At 33.4% G+C, this 19,697-nt stretch overlaps 2 protein-coding genes across 9 annotated transcripts; one reads left to right on the forward strand and one right to left on the reverse strand.

Annotated features, from left to right (window-relative positions):
* Positions 1-1,123: 1,123 nt before the first annotated feature.
* On the forward strand, positions 1,124-17,398 carry LOC116847920 (vinculin). 8 transcript variants are annotated; one of them, XM_032823534.1, is made up of 19 exons: positions 1,124-1,409; positions 3,443-3,550; positions 5,753-5,898; positions 5,974-6,250; positions 6,446-6,646; positions 6,731-6,971; positions 7,296-7,528; positions 8,101-8,467; positions 8,633-9,061; positions 9,443-9,534; positions 9,642-9,735; positions 10,356-10,400; positions 10,838-10,909; positions 11,585-11,611; positions 11,752-11,876; positions 12,374-12,613; positions 12,692-12,782; positions 12,978-13,013; positions 15,603-17,398. In XM_032823534.1, the coding sequence occupies exons 1-19, from the start codon at positions 1,353-1,355 to the stop codon at positions 15,770-15,772; spliced, it is 3,051 nt and encodes a 1,016-aa protein (XP_032679425.1). In that variant the 5' UTR covers positions 1,124-1,352; the 3' UTR covers positions 15,773-17,398. The 8 variants fall into 8 exon arrangements, with proteins under 8 accessions (XP_032679425.1, XP_032679553.1, XP_032679503.1 ...); XM_032823662.1 differs by lacking the exon at positions 12,978-13,013 and having other exon boundaries at positions 1,353-1,409; XM_032823612.1 differs by lacking the exon at positions 11,585-11,611 and having other exon boundaries at positions 1,353-1,409.
* On the reverse strand, positions 17,370-19,126 carry LOC116848251 (transcription initiation factor TFIID subunit 8). The gene is made up of 5 exons (XM_032824179.1): positions 18,710-19,126; positions 18,344-18,630; positions 18,075-18,225; positions 17,791-17,934; positions 17,370-17,672 (listed from the first exon to the last, which is right to left on the reverse strand). Exons 1-5 carry the CDS (start codon positions 18,837-18,839, stop codon positions 17,512-17,514), a joined length of 873 nt encoding a protein of 290 aa, XP_032680070.1. The 5' UTR covers positions 18,840-19,126; the 3' UTR covers positions 17,370-17,511.
* Between the last annotated feature and the right edge of the window lie 571 nt (positions 19,127-19,697).

The following is a 19,697-nucleotide window of genomic DNA, read 5'->3' on the forward strand; positions in this document are numbered from 1 at the left end:
ACACGTAATTGTATAGACAGGAAACTTCTTTCTATTTCTTTGCTATTATTTTAACGTAACCCACCACTATTCTTTATAGTTGAACTAGTACACTACTTAGGAAGTTAAAAAGAAACAGATATATAGTTGTGGCTTAGTGTGAAAAAGAGAGAAAGAGAACTAGCTAGTGCAATTAGTTCAACTACCTTTGTAGCTGAACTAGGTGCGTTCCGAAATTCACTGCCAGTGCTGAAATGCTATAATATACATAACATGAACTATAAATTTTCAGTACTGGCAGAGAATTTCGGAATGCAACTCTAATTGCAACTTTGTAGTTGTAAAGAACAGATCACAGTGCAGTCCCAGTTCAGTTACAAAGAACAAACCTACAGCTGATACAGGGTACGGTCCAGTAAGTGCTACAAATGCTTTTTAACGTTTTTACTTCTTTCTCTTTCTTCATTCGAATCCGAGAAATAGAACAAGAAAGAGAAACGGTGAGCAGCATTTGTAGCGGTTACTGGACCGCGGCCACATAAAGAAACCTAGAGTACTATTCTGTACACGCTTACCGACAACTGTCGGATCGATAATGTAATTGCGCAGCTTTTCTATGGTATAAAAAAGCTGCGCAACGACGTCTACCGATCCGACAGTTGTCGGTAAGCGTGTACGGAATAGTACCCCTGAAAGTGGCCACGCCATACATTTTGGCCGACACCGATTTTCACGCTGTTCGATGCGCCATCTGCACCCATTTTTTAGGTGGAACTACGTTCCCTACGTCCATTTTCAGACGCTGCCGGTAAAGTGTCGATTTGTTACGTGTCCATTCTACGTTCATTTTCTGGCGATTCGTGTCCGTGCTAAGCACATAATTGCATGGTTAAGACATAGACAGTCTATGTTCTTTCAAATAATAGGCCTGTTTTTGTAGCTGCACTGCTGAACTGATGCAATATATTGAAGTGAGACAAATATATGTCTTCTCACTCTAACTTATTGCACTAGTTCAGCAGTGCAGCTACAAAGAACAGGCCTAATATTTCATTAAGTGTACACTTTTTAAAAAGTGTATACTAGTTTAGCAATAGAAAATAGACCCAAGATTCGTCGGTAATATAATAATTACATACGTGATCCGCCATGGCTCTGCTGTCGAGACTGGTCCTATATCCGATCAAAACAGTGGACCACAGTGAACGTTATGTGCTCGCTCGGAATGGGTGTTACCTAATTCAGCGTATGAAATACCGATCAGTGCACTCGAATCTCCGTTTCTTTTAGTGACGTGTTACTCGGTGTCATAAGCAAAGAACTCTGTTTTCCTCGATACAATATTTTGTGTAGTGTGACACGAAACAAGCAATATGCCGGTCTTCCATACCAAGACTATCGAGAGTATTCTCGAGCCTGTGGCTCAGCAGGTAACGAAAATGATAACACGTCCCTATTATCTGTCAACTGTCATCGAAGTAATGCCGAGCAGAAGATCTATATTCGCGTCTTCAACGACAGATTATTTTCACTTCTCGGAATGTCAAAGAATTGACCGATTCGCCGTACCAGAAAAATACTCCGCGCTGCTTCCTTGCCGTTTGCGCGAAATATTTGATACATTTTCGAGAAATAACATATATATCTCGTTAAACAAACGCTCGTCAGCTATATAAACGGATTATCATCTTACGCGTGACAGGTTGCACGACATGAACGATATCAGAGACTCGTGTTCTCGGCGTTGCTCAGCGCTAATTGTAGCTTTTTAAATATCATTTCTTCTCGCCGTAAAAAGCACGATACTTGACTTTTCGAGACGCGCGATCAAAATCAAACGGCGACACTTGGCAAAGCGAATGTGGCGAGAGTACGAGTCGGTGTGCACTTGCCATAAGTCAAATTTACGGAGTAACCCTCTTGTTTTATCTAGAATGCTTTATATAGAACTATGACATCATGCCCTGTATATAGGACAGGGGAACTAAATCCATCTTTCAGACATATCCGCGGTTTCACAGACGAAATTTAATCCCTTTGGCCATTATGTACGAGGATGTTCCAGGGCATTATTAGTCCCGTGTGTCCAAAAAAGGACATGATGGTGGCAGACAGATCACAGCATCCCACACACTCATATTAGAATATTAATGAATCAGCTCTCATTTCATGATCAGATATATCTTCGATACTTAATTTCCACACATACCTGTTTTTGTCAGTATTTGCGGAGGTTATTAAAATCTATCTTATTTATGCATTTGATACTTTAAATATAATTTCACATACATATATATATAGAGTTCAGCATGATTTTTTAGACACTTCCAACAGTTTAAAGAAAAAATTGCAAGGTGAATTCTCAACTGCTTCATGCGGGCTACAACTTGCAATAACAAAAAGTAAAAAAATTGTTTATAAAGAAATCAAGGTCACCTTAAATTTTTTAAATGGCACCATATATTTTTTTGCATGATATTGTGGAAGATTTTAAGATGAATTTAATGTACTATCACAAATGTCACTTTTGTTAATGTTTAATATAAAATGTGCAGCATTATTTTAAATAGCAGTACTTACAAGCAAAGTACAGATCTCACTGCAATCTTCAGTGGATTTTTTCTTATGAAAATATTTAAAAGCTCTTATGTATCAAATGCCAATTAATAACGTTCCAGATCTTCGAGAAAAGATAATTACAGCTTGTGCAAATTTAAATCCAAATAGCATAATAGTACAGTAATTTGTTAAAAAGAGCAAAATTTTGTGTTGCAGAAGAAGGCAAGTAATTTAAACAGCTGCTTTCATAAGTTAAAATTTTTTCTATTGTTTTACTATTGTTGTTGTTAATAAAAGTAACATTTGTGATATTTGTGATAATGCGATAAATTCATCTTAAGGTCTTTTACAATATTATATAAAAAAGAGTGCATAGTGCTATTTAAAAAGTTCAAAGTAACCTTGATTTCTTTAAGAAAAAATATTTTTTTATCTTTTGTTATTGCAAATTGTAACTTGCGCAAAACAGCTGAAAAATAATTTTGCAATCTTTTCCTTAAATTGTCAGAAGTGTCTAAAAAATTGTGCAAACCGTTACGCTGAATACTCTGTATATATATGTATATGTGTATATATCTTGACATAAGTATATATATAGTCAAGTTTAAGAACATTACAAACTGCTACTTTTGAGAAACAATTCTATGTTTATTAAAATGATTAAAATAAAGTTATATTGAAAATATTTTTTAATCATATAATATTGTGTCTATTAAAATTGAATAGAAAAATGTCAAAATATTCAAGTTTTAAATTAAAATATCTATTTACATTATAATTATATATATATATTTACACAATATACAATACAAGCAAAAAATATATTATAAACTATGTAACAGATAATAGAAATATATAATATGTAATAGATTTAATGACATTGGCAAAAAATTACATTTTCTAGGTTTCCAGACTTGTTATCTTACATGAAGAAGCTGAAGATGGAAATGCAATGCCAGATTTGGGGCGGCCTGTACAGGCTGTCAGTATGGCTGTAACCAATCTTGTAAAAGTAAGTTTAAATAACAGAAAATAAACGTATATATATAAAAAAAATAATCTGGTTTCTCTTAAAAAGACTGTAAAGTTAATATCATATTATCATATTATTATTATATATATTTTCAGTGCCATATTATTACTAAACTTACTTAATTTACAGAATAAAATTACGTTTCTATTACGTTTCTACATTAATTTTATTACCTAAGTAATAATGTTAATTTGAGATAAAATTCAGATCAATATCTGAACAACATCACTAATATGTAAAATATTTTTTATTTTTATTATCAATGTTTTATTTGTGTTATTTTATATTTTAAATTGATCTAATAGAGATATATAGATAATAAAAAAGGTACAAGGTCTGTCCAGAAAGTATCCGACTTTACGCTATACGAAAAGAAAGAGCTACTTCGAATTATTGGCGATTATGTCCCTTTCAAAGTACTCTCCTTTGGAAGCCACAACTTTCCTCCAGTGTTGCTTCCACTTTCTGAAGCAGTCCTGGAACTCAGCTTTTGGAATATCTAACAACTGTCTCGTCGTATTCTGTTTTATCCTCCACATCATCAAATCTCTTTTCTTCTAAGGGATTTTTTAATTTTTGAAATAGCCAGAAGTTACACGAAGCTGTATCAGGACTGTGTGGAAGCTAACGAACTTGGGATATGTTTCGTCAAAAAAACCTGGATAATGTGAGATGAATGGATAGATATGTTATCGTGGTGAAGCAACTAGTCAGCACTTTTTCACAAATAAGACCGTTTCCTTCTCACTGCATCTTATAATCCTTTATAGAATTTGTAGATAGTATTCTTTGTTCTCATTATCTGACCTAGTGGAGCGTATTCATGATAAACAACATCTTCGTGGTCGAAAAAAACAGTGAACATTATCTTCACATTGCTTCAACTTTGACACGCTTTTTCGGTCGGTGTTCTTCTGCCGTCTTCCGCTGAGAAAATTAGGCTTTTGTCTCAGAGTCATAGCCGTAGACCCATTCACCGCTGGTGATGAGCTTTTTAAGTAACTCAGGATTGTTTCTGATCATTTCCAGGTTGTCCTGGGCGATTTCCACTCGATAGTCTTTCTGGAGTTATTAACAGCCGTAAAACAAATTTTGCAGCTGCGCGACTCATCCCCAGATCTTGGGTTAAAATTGCAGAATCAATAGTTTTTGAAGTTCCAAGGTCTTTTTCTAACTCTCGCACATTCAAACGACGATTTTTATCGATTGCAATTCGTTCCACATTTTCGAGTGTTTTGACTGTTATAGGTTTGCTAGAACGAAGATTATTTTGTACAAGTGCGGCCATTTTTTAATCGTCTAAACAATTTCTTGATTCGTTTTTACTCATAGATTCATTCCCATAAACCTTACGAATCATTCTGATCGTTTCCGAACACGAATAGCCAAGTTTCTGGCAAAATTTTATAGAAATTCGCTGCACGATGCGCTCAGTCATTATATAGACAAAGTAGAAATGCGAGGCTCACAATTTTGGATACTTACACAACTGCGTACTGTCGACTGAAGAGCTACAGGGTAGAAGAAGAGCTACTTCTTGGCGAGGACACACAAAGGTTCCCCCTAAATGAAGAATACTCATTATTTACAATAACAAATCTAGGTACAGTAATATTGACACAAGTCAGATCCTTCTTGGACAGACCGTACATATAATTGTTTAAAAATATATGTGTGTGTGTGTATGTGTATTTTGAATATTATTATAAATTATGGAATTACACTGCCATATTTCCCAAACAAAATGGTCAATGTTATTCTGAAATTTGTACATAATGTCTCATATATTATATAAATATTTTATATCATATTATAATTTAAGTATAATTAATCTTTAATATTAGTAGTTTTCTCTCTATTAAAACTTAGTTTAAAAGAAATTAAAAATAAGAATTAAAAATAGCATACTAACACCAAGGAAGACATATAAAAAATGTCAACTTCAGTTTCAAACATCATCTCAATTCTCAAATAATCAATTTTTTTTAATTATAGAAGCAGTTAGATAATATGTCAATTTATATGTAGTGCAAGTTTCAATGAATTTAAAAAAATATATATAATCTTATAATCTTAATTATTTTATTTATTTCAGTTTTTTCTTTTCACACATTGTATTGTATTATCATTATTATCATTATTATTATCATTGTATTGTCTTATCATTATTTTGATTTATAGGTCGGAAAGGAAACGATAAACTCGTCTGACGATGCATTGCTTAAGCAAGACATGCCAGCGGCATTGCAACGCGTCGAGGGTGCTTCCCGTCTCCTGGAGGAAGCATCAGCTATGTTGAAGCAAGATCCGTACTCTGGTCCTGCCAGGTAATTTTTGATGTTTTTTTATTAATTCATTTGCAAATTCGTTGTAACGTATTCGTTTATATCGTATCTTTCCAGAAAAAAGCTTATAGAAGGGTCACGTGGTATCTTGCAAGGCACTAGCTCCTTGCTTCTTTGTTTCGATGAGAGCGAAGTACGGAAGATCATACGAGAATGCAAGCGTGTATTAGATTACTTGGCCGTTACTGAAGTTATCGAGACGATGGAAGATTTAGTACATTTTCTTAAGAATTTAAGCCCATGCCTTAGTAAAGTATCGAGAGAAGTAAGCGCTCGTGAGAAAGAGTTGACGCATCAAGTGCATAGGGAGATATTAGTACGTTGTTTGGAGCAAGTAAGTATGGAAAAACCTTGCTGATTATAATGTATTTATATGTATGTTGCTTGTTTAAAAAGTCATTCTCTCTTTAAATAAGAGTTATTTCTGGGGGAATCTTAAATCTTTTTTAAGCTTTTTTATATGATTAATAAATGTACTTTGCAAAACTTATATCTTAGGATAATTTACTAATGTATAATGTATTTATAGGTCAAAACGCTTGCTCCAATTCTGATCTGCTCCATGAAGATCTTTATTCATATTATCTCTCAAGGTGGAAAAGGTGCAGACGAAGCGGCGGAAAATCGCAACTACTTGTCCGGAAGAATGTCTGACGAACTAAACGAAATTATTCGAGTTTTACAATTGACAACGTACGACGAAGAGGAATGGGAAGCCGATCAATTAACTGTGGGTTATTTTGCATCACGTGATGTAATCACACAGCTTACTTGTGGAAATGAAATTTTATGTAATCTTATTATTGTTGTATAGGTGCTGAAGAAGGCTCAGAGCGCTATAGAATCTCGAATACGAGCCGCGTATGATTGGTTAGACGACGGACTGGCTCTAAGAGGTGGAGTAGGAGAGAAAAGTCTTCGCCAAATAATAGAACAGGCGTCGCGTTTGTCGGAACGTTATTTACCTCCGTCACAAGCGGAACCCATGTCTAAACTGGCTTCTCAAATAGTCACTATGACCGACGCTCTCTGCGAATTGCGTCAAAACGAAAAAGGTGACTTTAAGTTCCATAAGATTTACATCGTGTTAACGGATGTGTTCAGCGAATGCAACAGTTGCGGAGTTACCATTCCATTAATAGTAATGCTCAGATAACAATTTACATATTTCTATTAAGAAAGCAACTAAGAGAATTCGTAAGGTTTTTAGTATTGGAATTAAAGCGTTAATAAAATTTGAGACACTTATAGTATCTATATGTAATAATTAGTTGAACTTGGTACAAGTAATATCGAACGTGACTGTTGTATCCTGAAAATTGCAATATTGCCCGAGACAGATTTTATTCAGCTTAAATAACGTATGTATATCTATGAAGGCACCACACCGCAAGCGGAAGCCTTAGCACGCAGTATTAAAGAGAAATTAAACGAGCTCCGCGGCTCGGTAGCGTCCGCTTTGGTAGCAGCAGATAAATCGGGAACTGCACAAACGGCACATACAGTAGCAGGTCGTTTAGAGCAAGCGAATAAGTGGCTTCTGAATCCACAGCACGATGACAAGGGACTCGGTAAAAGGGCTATAGCTTTAATAATACACGAAGGAAAGAAGGTATGATGTAACGAAGTCTTATGATCGTTTCGGTCATTGTTAAATTCGACACGTAACTATTAGAAGCGCGTTATCGTCACCGTCCTCTCTTCTACATGGTAATTCAAACCAGTCAAATTTTCATTCTATAATGCTTAATGTCTTCAATGCTGCGCATAGAAAGAATGAGCAACATAGTGAAAATGTGAGTTTGTAAATACTTCTCGTTATTCTCTTCCAATGTATACTGTTCGTTACCAGTGTTACAATGCAAAGAGCCATGCAGAGTGCTCCGAGCGCCGTGTATTTTCTCTAACGATGTAGATACATTTCTATTTTTAAAAAATGTCCGATTTCAAATTAAAATTTCCGCTTAAGGTTTATAGTTCAGCAGAGTTTTAAAGCTCGACAAACTTCACAAATTTTGCTGGAATATATCACATTTATTGTTACACACACACAGTATCGATTTTTAACTGCTTAAAGATTTTGTTGTCTAGAGAAAATTCGCGATGCATGCAGCGCTCTGTGTATTATTTTCTCGCCAAAACTCTGCGACAGTTATCAGTGATAAAATTATGTTTGGCGAGTAGGTGGCCGAGGGTTTACCTGGTATACACAAGGCGGAGATTCTGCAACTGTGCGACGAAGTGGACAATCTGTCGCACCAGCTCGCCGATCTGTGTGCCCATGGTCAAGGCAATACTCCGCGCGCTCAGGACATCGCCCGGCAACTGTCTCACAAGCTCTACGAGCTGAAGAACAGGATACAGCAGGCCGTTGTATCCCGTGTCGTTGAAGATTTTATCGACATCACTACACCTCTCAAGCAATTTACGGATGCCGTCTTGGCCCCCGCCGGTACACCGGGACGCGATCAAAATTTCAACGATAAAACCTATGCACTGCAGACGTTTTCTAACAGAGCGGCAAAGACAGCTAGGATGGTTGCAGCTGGTGGTACGTAATTATTATTTTAACACCATACCACAAACCTGTGATCTCTTCGATTGTGCCGATATTATCTTTTCTATATCTTACTGTGCGCACAGAATTATTTAATCGAATAATTTGGAAAATTTATTATACCTTGTCATTTTATTAAAAATAGTTGCGTTGTTACAGGAAGCGGTGGAAACAAGAAGCTAGCTGAAGCATTAGCCGCTAGTGCTTCGCAAGTAGAGTCTCTAACGCCGCAGCTAGTTAACGCCGGTCGAATCCGCATGACATATCCGGACAGCAAAGCCGCGGACGAACACTTCGAGAATCTGCGCCAGCAATACGCAGAGACGATGCAAAGAGCGCGAGCGTTATGCGACGAGGCAACCGACAGCGGCGACTTCATCAGGACCTCCGAGGAACAGATGCAGAAACATGCGTTTCTTTGTGAGGAAGCCATTGCCAAGGCTTTGCCGCAAAAGATGGTCGATAACACGGCGTCTATCGCGCGTCTCGCCAATCGAGTCATACTCGTGGCGAAGCAAGAAAGCGACAATAGTGAGGATCCTGCCTTTATACAGCGGGTAAATCATGCTACTGATGTTCTCCAGAACAGTAAGTATATTTTCATTTATATTAGCATTGTTTTGTTTTTCTCATAGTTTTGATATGATTATTGGCATATGAAGTACTTGAAACACAAATAAGCCAAGTTTATATTCCAAAATTCGAAAGATTTATAGCACAATAACGTTTACTTTGCTTTTAATCAGATAAAAATCTGTATCGCACGATACAGATTTTTATCTGTATATGCTTATGTATATTTTGTGTTTTATTTTATGTGTAAGTTGTAAAAATTATAGCTCCATCTCCATATAGTAGGTTTATTACTTCGAAAATGTTAACAATATCTTGATTATATATTTTTGATTTAAATTTTATTTTAAATTTTACTATTTGATTCTTTCTCGAATTGACAATTACGTTGAACAGGTGTCGCTCCAATGGTGCAAGATGCAAAATTAGTGGCAATGAACATTAATAACAACAATGCCGTGTCACACTGGAGAGAAAGCAACCGTGCAGTACGTATTTCATACCAATATGATATTTTTTTTTAAATATCCAACTTAATCCAACTATGTCCAACTTAATTTTACCTAATTATATCCTTTTATATCTTGCTTATCAGCTCCTGGCTAACGTTGGACAAGTTCGTAAAGCCATTGTAGTCCAACCAGATCTAGTACCACCTTTGGAAATGTCACAGTTACACATTAATGATGGTAAGTTTTTAATTCTAATAAATATTTCCCGTACGCGCACGAAGAGTCGGTAATAATTTTTGAAGGCGAATTTTTTCTATCAGCTGAAACAAAAACATCTAGGTGGGTGATTGTTTCTCAATATTAAATATAATTGCAATATCGTCTTTTTAGGAAAAATTGGGATGGGATGGAAGTAGTAATTATTTATTAAACTTATTGTTTTCGGTAACTCTTGTAGATTTATTGTATAACTTTGTAGTTTATAGAAGTTCATTAAAATAAATTAAAACATTTACGCCGCTAACAAATTTTTTTTGCTTTTGTATATTATATATGTAGATAAAATATTAGATGTGACTGTAGATAGATAGCGTTTGTATTATAGAACAATGATTATATCTCATCTATTAAAGTCATCCAATCATATCAAATCATATATTTTCACATTATATTGTTTCTCAAAAATATTTAGGAACTTTTATAAATGATACAAATATTAATGTTTAAAATTGTAAATTTTTTTATAACTACACAGGTATAGGTAAATTACACAAAACCGCGCATTTCAATAAAGTATTCAATATTAAAGAGTAAAAATAATATTAATGAAATAAGTATGTCTGATATATCTTTTACAGATGAACAAATTCCAACCCTACAATATAATTACACCAAAGATAAAGGTATCTCTTTCAGCATGAAAAGATTGATGCATGATTATTTATTATACAATTTTGCAGACATATTCGTTTCTAAAGCTACATAAAAAAGGAACGATAAAGACTGCATATGCATTAAAGCATTTAATAAAATTTTATAGCGGTATAGAAACATATACAATAGAAATATATGATATTCTATTATTTTCGTTCATGCTCTATTTAGCACAAGTCAATCTCTTTCACACATTCACATTCATTGTACATTATGTTATTCATGAACAGAGAAGTTACAAAACGTGCCATCTCATAATTAACAAAATCTATTTGCTATTATATCAATATTTGCTTACATTCATTTTTATCGTATGTAAAATGTAGATCAGAGTAACAATAATCGGAAAGTTAAATTTATTGACATCAGAACTATAACATATTAATTATATTTGCTCCCTAATCAGTAGAGAACCCCGATCTTTTGTATCAAGAACTGGCTTCTGACAACGAGTTAGACAAATCATTTCACGACGGAGGTAATTTAAAACACTTCTGGGCCATAAGTGAACGTTCTGTCTCTGATGCTTTAATTTTTATTTATCCTTTGATACAAAGCATGTTAAAGATCAAATTTGTACTGTGTTCAACATTGAAATATTACAAATATGATCGGTTGTGATATCATGAACAAAAAGAAAACATAATATAATACGTTATTCTTAACATTATTTAATTATGTATGTTATGAACTTTATATATCTTCATAAGCATAAGTATTACCTTTGGATATAAAATTTTATTTTAATTGATCTTTTATTTAAAAGAGGAAACTACATTTTGTCTCCTCATAATATATACACAATATTTACAATGCGCAAAAATAATAATAATTATTATTATTTTGTAACATTAATGATTTTAGGTATTCAGTATGATAAATTTTAATTTATTACATCTCCTGTAATTGATATTTATTATTATTACAACTATTATGGCATTAAACTGTCAAATGATAACATATATTTCATTACTCACTTTTAACATTGTGTTAATGCCTAATAAATACGTATCATGTTTATTTGCAAGTCTAAGCAGCATGATACTAACTCAATGCTTAGTTATATGCATGTAGGAGCATTTATATTATACATTACATCTGACTTTGTTTTAACACCATGTGTTTTTGTCTTTAATGCTACTTGGACTGCCAGGTTATTATGATTACAATTTTGATGACGGTAATTACTTCAATGTATTTTTACGTGACATTTATTAATTGTGACATCGCAGGAATTGTACTACATATTGGAATTTGTTTTAAACGTCATTTACTGTAATATCTGTTTTTATTAATCCTATGCTTGTTTATTATGTATAGAAGTAGCACCTCCTCGACCACCTTTACCAGGAGGCGACGTTCCACCACCAAGACCTCCTCCTCCCGAGACGGACGACGAAGATGAGATGTTTATGCACGCCCCACAACCTAATCAACCGATAATGGTGAGGAAATACTTGTTATTATTGTGCGTTTAATCCGTGATCCATTTTGAAATAAAGTAAATTTTATCTCTTTTCTATTCTAGACTTTTCATCTTAGCTTTTAATCTTAAATCATAATTTCAATTTTCTCTTTTTATTGTATTATACTTCACATTATAAAGTTTAGCTTCAATCATGCTTCAATATATTTTAATACACTGAAATTGTAATATATCTCATCTATTCAAACTTTTGTATATATATGTTCATCATTGTATTTCAACTGTTTCACATACTTTAAACTTCTTTACAATTTATTATTAACGACTCGTATGATCACTTACTCTCAAAATATATTATATTTACTTTATATCTAAAAGTGTTTACCTCAAAGTTCAATAAATCTATCTACCTGAACTAAGCTGGCTACTAGCTACTTAGTTTGATGTTATTAACGGATTAAATGTAAATATAAAATAATTAAACAGAAGAACTACAATATGAGATTTATTGTACAGATGGCTGCCCACGGTCTGCATCAAGAAGTGCGACAATGGTCTAGTAAAGATAACGAGATCATCGCCGCAGCCAAGAAAATGGCCATACTGATGGGTAGATTATCGGGGCTAGTTAGAGGCGAGGGTGGCAATAAACGAGATCTTATCGCGTGCGCCAAAGCAATCGCGGAAGCTTCTCAGGAAGTCACCCGTCTGGCAAAGGAGCTCGCCAGAGAATGTACCGATAAACGTATTCGAACGGTTCGTTGGCACTCGTTTTCTCTCCTTAGAAGTGACACGCGTGATAATCTAATATTTGTAATGTTTTTATCTTTACAGAATTTACTTCAAGTTTGCGAGCGTATACCTACTATCGGCACGCAATTGAAGATACTGTCCACTGTAAAAGCCACTATGCTCGGAGCACAAGGTATAGTTTGGAACATTTCTTTTCATATATCAATTTATATATTGATTATATTTGGCAACAAACTCGCGATCGCCGGGCTAATTAAAAAATATTTACTAGTGATCTTAGGATGATATAGTTTCTCTGCGAAACATTGCTTAACGGAAATATGATAACTGCTATTATTAATGAAGAAATTAAATTCTTTGTATATAGAGACACTCCCGACCTGGGAAGAGCTGATGCTTTATGGTAAAGAAGTTGCAAACTTCTGTGCTTGATGTTATCTTCTCTTTCTCACTCTCTTTTTTTCTTAATGGCGTTTATTTTATACCCTTAAAGATTTAATGTCAATTGATTTTGATATTGACGCGTTAAACACTGCATTGAAAATGCATGCAACCCCTACTTCTTTCCTCGAGAGGAAATACAAGAAGGTGAAACACTGTGATCCGATGAAATACAGACGTTATTAAACGCAAAAAAATAATAGAGCAATAATTTATATTACAACGTAATTTATCGATTTAGCGGTTTCTTGATAAGAAACAGACTAACATGATTTTGATATTTTATTTAAACTTTAAATGGTATGCCCTTGGTATGCGTCTGCTCGTCGTGGTGTAGATGAATTGATTGGCTGCAGTAAGTGAATATTAAATCCATAGCTGATTTTTAGATAGCAAATCCATTTGACATAGCAATATTCATATATTAAGTACCAAACTTAATTTCCGACTTTTTTCTACTTAAAATGCATTTATTTCAATGACAAAATAGATGAATACATCAATAAAAACATTTTCTATTATTTTCTAAGACTTTTTCCCATTTTTCTGGCAAAAGTTGAATTCTGCGTCGATAGAACTTTTTGTCTTTTGAAGCGATCCAATCATTGACCCATTTTTGCACGTCTTGAAAATTAGAGAAGTGTATATCTTCAAGGACGTGTTGCATCGATCGGAACAAGTGATAATCTGATGGATCAGATTTGAAGAATAGGCTGGGTGCGGGAGAACTTCTCATTCAAGCTCTACCAGTGCTTATTGAATGGTTCTTGCCACATGTGGCCAAGCATTATCGTGCAAAAGAATAACTTTTATTGATAGCCTTTTTTTGCATCAATTCCTCGTTCAAACGTTCCAATTGTTGTTGGTAGCGGTCGACTATGACTGTTTCATTTGGTTTCAGTAACTCATGGTACTATGTCTTCCTGATCTCATCAAATATACAGCATTATTTTTTGACTATGAATATTCCGATTAGGCATTGAAGTTGATGATTGGTCCAAGTCCACTCATAACTTTTTGCGTTTCGGATTATCGTATATAATAGATCCATAGATTATCGTCGATAATAGATCCATTTTTCACGGGTCACAACTCGCCATAAAAAACTCTTTTTTTATGTCTTGCAAGAAAAGAATTAGCGATAGAAAGACGATTAGAGATTGCAGCATCAGTCAATTCGTGTGGTACCCATTTTCCTTCTTTATGAATCTTTTCCATGGCGTGTAAACGTTTGGAAACACTTCTGTCGATGACATTTAATGCTTCTGCCAATTCTTTAATCGTTTGAGATAGATTTTTATTCAATAATGCTTGCAATTCGGCGTCTTCAAACTTTTTTGGCTGACCTAGACGTTTGTTTTAAAATCACTATTTTTAAATAGTTGAAATCATTCTTTGTAAATTATTTTCGATGAATCACCATAAGCTTCATTGAGCAATTGATGTGTTTTAGTTGGATTTTTCTTTTCTATAACTATAGTAGTGAAGAAGTACATGTCGAAAAAACTCTTTATCACTTTCTCTTTATTCTATTTTCTATTAAATAAAATAGGTTGTGTATCGAATTTTATTGAGAAATAACAAGCCTTCTTTTTAGCTGTTAGTCACAACATTCGTTGTTGCCATCTATTCATGAGAGTCGAAAATTAAGTTCGGTACTTAATATTTTCTATCTCTGTTAAATATATATATTTCACAGTATATTATACATTCATATATATCTGACATATATATCATCATTACCGACTTTGCCATATTGCAATTTATAATGTATAATTTGTATATATATATATATATATATGTATATAATATGGTAAGCAGGTATCCAAATTCGAATAATCCATATCGGTCTCACGAGAGTTTCCTTTAAACAAATGTCAGTTTCATCTCCTGTTCCAAGAATTCTATATTTTCATTTTCATCCATGCATGCGTTTTACATAATTACTAGGGCTCCAAACTCAAATTCTACGATCCAACTTGCTTTAAATCCGTATTATATTCCTGATGTGATCTCATGTACACGAGCCCTAATAATTATGGGATAATTTTCTCTGAAGTGAAAGTTTACATGTACATTAAACACATTCAAGACACTTATTTGCACTTAATTCCCTGATTCGAAAAGTAATGAGTAGATATACATTGCATGTAAATCACACATATCACATTTCAATGTAGAATACATTTTTATCTTGACACACAAAGAAATATTCACGCTAGGTGGAGTTATAAAAAAATTTTTTTATCACAGAATATTAAGTAGTTTAGGATAAAATTATATTTGTATAATCGTTACTTGTCTCTCTTTCATTTAAGCCTGAAACATTGGAGTGAGTGAATCTTATGCATATAATGGAAAAATAGGACATCCAATTTGCGTGTGATGTTAATTACTATCAAATATATGATATTCATGAAATCTATTACAAATATAATTTTATAAAATATGAAGATTAGTTTTAGAAGTAAAACACATATAAACATGAATGTATCAAAGAAACACTTCTTTAACTATATTTAATGATCGTTTTCATAATGTGCACATATAGGTACAGAGGAAGATCAAGAAGCGACGGATATGCTTGTCGGAAATGCTCAGAATCTCATGCAGAGCGTAAAGGAAACCGTACGTGCTGCAGAATGTGCCAGCATAAAGATTCGTACTGCTTCTGGTATGAAGCTGCGCTGGGTGCGTCGTCAGCCGTGGTATCAATATTAGTTTCTTTATGTACGTCGACGTGAGAGGAAACTTACTTGGGGAGAACATGCAAGATTTCGATTGGTGTTCATATATACTAGCAGCAATTTTTCCACGACATATAAGAAAAAAAATCGCTAACATAAGACGTATTTCTATATCAGATGCAAGTATACACTAATTGCACACGCAATATTACGCTTCTAAGAAATTTATAAACTGATTTATATTATATTTGTTTTATCGCGCGGCGGGCGATTAATCATTGATTAATTTTTTGTTTTTTATGTTGTTTTTAAAAGAAGGCAATACTAACAGTTTTATATATATACACATTAAAACGCACAATTCTTGAAAGCTAGACAAATAGCAATAAATCAATGCTTATTCATATTTCATATATTGTTTATTATGATTTTTATAATATTTTATTAATTTTACTTTCTATGTTGTTTAATGAAATAACCAAGCATAATAATGTAAGCTAATCATGAGTAATACTTTATAGCTTGAAAGTTAATCTTTGATCTCTTAGTTCACTATCTCTGAAGAGAATGTGAAAAGCCTTATTTATATATCCAATATATCGTAAATACAATATATCGTACATTAAAAATGATAGTATCTAAATAATAGCAATAATATATACCTGGCAACACAATAGTAATATATGATATAATGGCGATAATATATTTTTTTCATGAATCTTTTTCTCTAGCCGAATTAAAATACTCACTGTCCACAAGTTTTCAAAAAGTTTTTTGATAAAATTAAAGGCAATAGGATTCGTAAGACAAATATGTATGTAAGTAAAATATTTCTATCTTTGTTACATAGAATATTATCACACGGGACTAAAATGTTATATTTTTACAAATTAAACACAAGTATAGTCACACTTAAGATTGCTATACAAGTATATTAAACTGCTGTGCACAGCGGTGTTACCTAGGTTTATAGTGTCCGAATCATCTGTAATATTTGAATATAAAAAGTACAGAAAAATGAATATATATAAAATAATCAGAGTTGGATAAGTTTTAATATTTTTTTTTACTAAATTTAGTTCAAAATTATTAACTTTTATCTAATTTAATTTTTAACTAACTAATTATTATCCAATTTTGAAAATAGTAGTATTAGTTCGGCGAAATATAAAGGTTCAACTTATCGGTTATTACACAATATCCTCTTAGTAATAAAAATAATAAATTTTAACTAATAAACTTTAAAACATGAATTTTTACTAAAATACTTAAATTTTCGGGATTATTAGAGATACTTCAGATGACGAAATTAGACACCTATCGCTATGCATTGTATCGATATATTAGAAAAATATATTTTTTATAAGTTTCATGGGATTGTAATAGCATCAATTTCGGCATTAGTTTTGTGTTCCCATATTTTCAATGGTGCTAATGCGTGCAATATTGTCTTAAGCAATGTTGCTGTGTAATGGATAGTGCTAATCATATAGAGCGATAACAGTTTTCTAACATATTTTCTTTGCAGTATAGATCAATTTAAAACATTAAGATACGGAATGTTATGATATATATTAATTCCCAACAGCAAGTAAGGATAATGTATTTGAGGACATTTTTATGTAACCATGTTTATAATAAAAATAACTTTTATTGTGTATATATAATAGTTATTACTCTTAATTACTATGATCTGTTTAATGTATTATAACGAATCTGTATAATATATGCGTTACAAATTATTGCTTAATAATATAAATCATATCACAGTACTTAAGAATCAAAAGGTTCTCTTTTAATGGAATTCTGCGTAGGTGCTGTTGTACCTATTTTATTCTTAGGAATCTTTCCTGGTCTCAAATATGGATTATCTATAACATCTTGCTGAGTAGTAGCCTCACCATTCTGTTCATTCTCATTTTGTGTTTGATTACCTGTAAACAAAAGTTTGTAACTTGACAATTGATATAATATTTATATTGTTATATCAACTAGACACAAACTATATTTATTTTAAATCTACTTCTATATAAATATATATAAAAGGCTTACCTTCTTCAGTTTCTTTAGTTTGCTGTTCTTTCTTTTTTTTTACTGGGCTTGGTTCAAACTGAAAATCTGTATCTGGCTCAAATATTTGATCTTGTGGTAGGAGAGCAGAGATGTAGTTGGGGAATTGTGACTTACAAGATATTACTGAAACAAAGAAAATACTTGTTTCACTTTTAAGATATTGGTTCAACTTGATCAATAAACTATAAATAACTATAAATGGCAGTAGATAAATAGTAAAATAAATAATAAAATAATTAGTATAAATAATAAAGATTTCTTACAAGGAAACATGCTATTGTCTTCTGTGAGGAATAGACTATGTGTTTCTCCTGTCTTAGCTATAAACCTTGTTAGAGCTCTTTCAATATCTCGTTTCTGAGTTGCTGCCTTTTCTCTTATGGCTTCATATTCCGTTACAGGTTGTTTATGCGTCTACAATATATACCATCATTAAATCAAATTGGTATTATTGTATTATTTAACTTCTTGATTATATATAAAATTAACATACAAACAAAGTGGTCAATAATTATAATTCATTCATACTTACTGGTGTTCTGATATATGCATGTGGGTCAGGGAAAGATGGTAAGTGAACTGGTATATGTGATGGGTGACCTTGCTTGACACCAGCTTGCAAGATATTTAATTGCTTTGATTGTGTCTGTTGTTGAAGTGTTGGCAAAATTGTCCTATTCTGCCTCTTTGCATACACCTCCAGATTATCTAATCTCATACCCATATTGATTAATGCTAATATTACATCCGCTATCAGAGGCTCAGTTCGTCCAGAGAGTTCGCAGTAATTTCTTGCAGAAGCTCCAGTTTCCACGATAACTATAAACCAAAGTTTGTAGCATTTTAGTTAGGTTATGTTAAGTCGTCAGTTAATTAGGAGTATAAAGTTGAAACTTACATGACTGTAACATCTCTGTAAAAGTCTCCACAACTTCTTTCTCACACGCGTCAAAACCGCACTCTACTAAAGTACTGCAAACCACATGACTTAATATTTTTCGTCGTGTATTAACTATTTGTATATCCATGATGTATGTTGATATGAACTTTTGAAGGTTTAGCTCTTCAAAAAGAATGAATCTTCTACTTCTTAAACAATATTTGTCTCTCTGAGAAAACAATACTACGTTTTCATCTTCTGCTTCTTCTTCTTATATCTTCCTAAATATTTGTTGCGAACATAGACATTTGGGGCGCATTCGGGGAGATGTTATTTAGCGCAATGAGTGTGCTCTGTCCTTGTTTGTTCCTGAAAGTTGAACAAGGACAGAGGACGCTCATAGCGCAAAATAGCGTCTCCCCGAACGCAGCCTTGGTCTGTTCTTTTCAGCTGCACTGCTGAACTGGTGCAATAAGTTAGAGTGAGAAAACATATACTTGTCTCACTTTAACTTATTGCACCAATTCAGCAGTGCAGCTACAAAGAACAGGCCTAATGGCTCCTGCACACAGGACGCGGTAATGCTTGCCGCGCGAACAATCCGCGCAACAGCCAATCAATATGTTGTTTTTCCGTAAGAGCTAAAAGGTTATTATGGAAAGTAGCATATTGATTGGCTGTCGGGCGAACTTCCGCCGCGCGGCAAGCATTATCGCGTCCTGTGTGCAGGAGCCATAACATCTACAGTGCAGCATAAGCGGGAGCACACACTTTTGCATAAAGGCATAATGCACAACGCATGAGAAAATTGACCAATCACAGGCTTTTATTTTCGTCCTGGCAATAGAAATTAGGACTCTGGTTCATTTTTTTATGCGTTGTATATTACGCTTTTATGCAAGAATATGTGCTTTCTATTCCAATGAAGAATTAAATTCTCTATTAGAAAGCTGTTCTCTTATTGGATATCGGACGTCGTACGTCGGAAATCGGACGCGGTGTGAAT

The sequence above is a fragment of the Odontomachus brunneus genome, unplaced genomic scaffold, assembly GCF_010583005.1.
Source record: "Odontomachus brunneus isolate Ranch 3 - 2012 unplaced genomic scaffold, Obru_v1 Obru_scaffold_001, whole genome shotgun sequence".
Lineage (NCBI taxonomy): Eukaryota > Metazoa > Arthropoda > Insecta > Hymenoptera > Formicidae > Odontomachus > Odontomachus brunneus.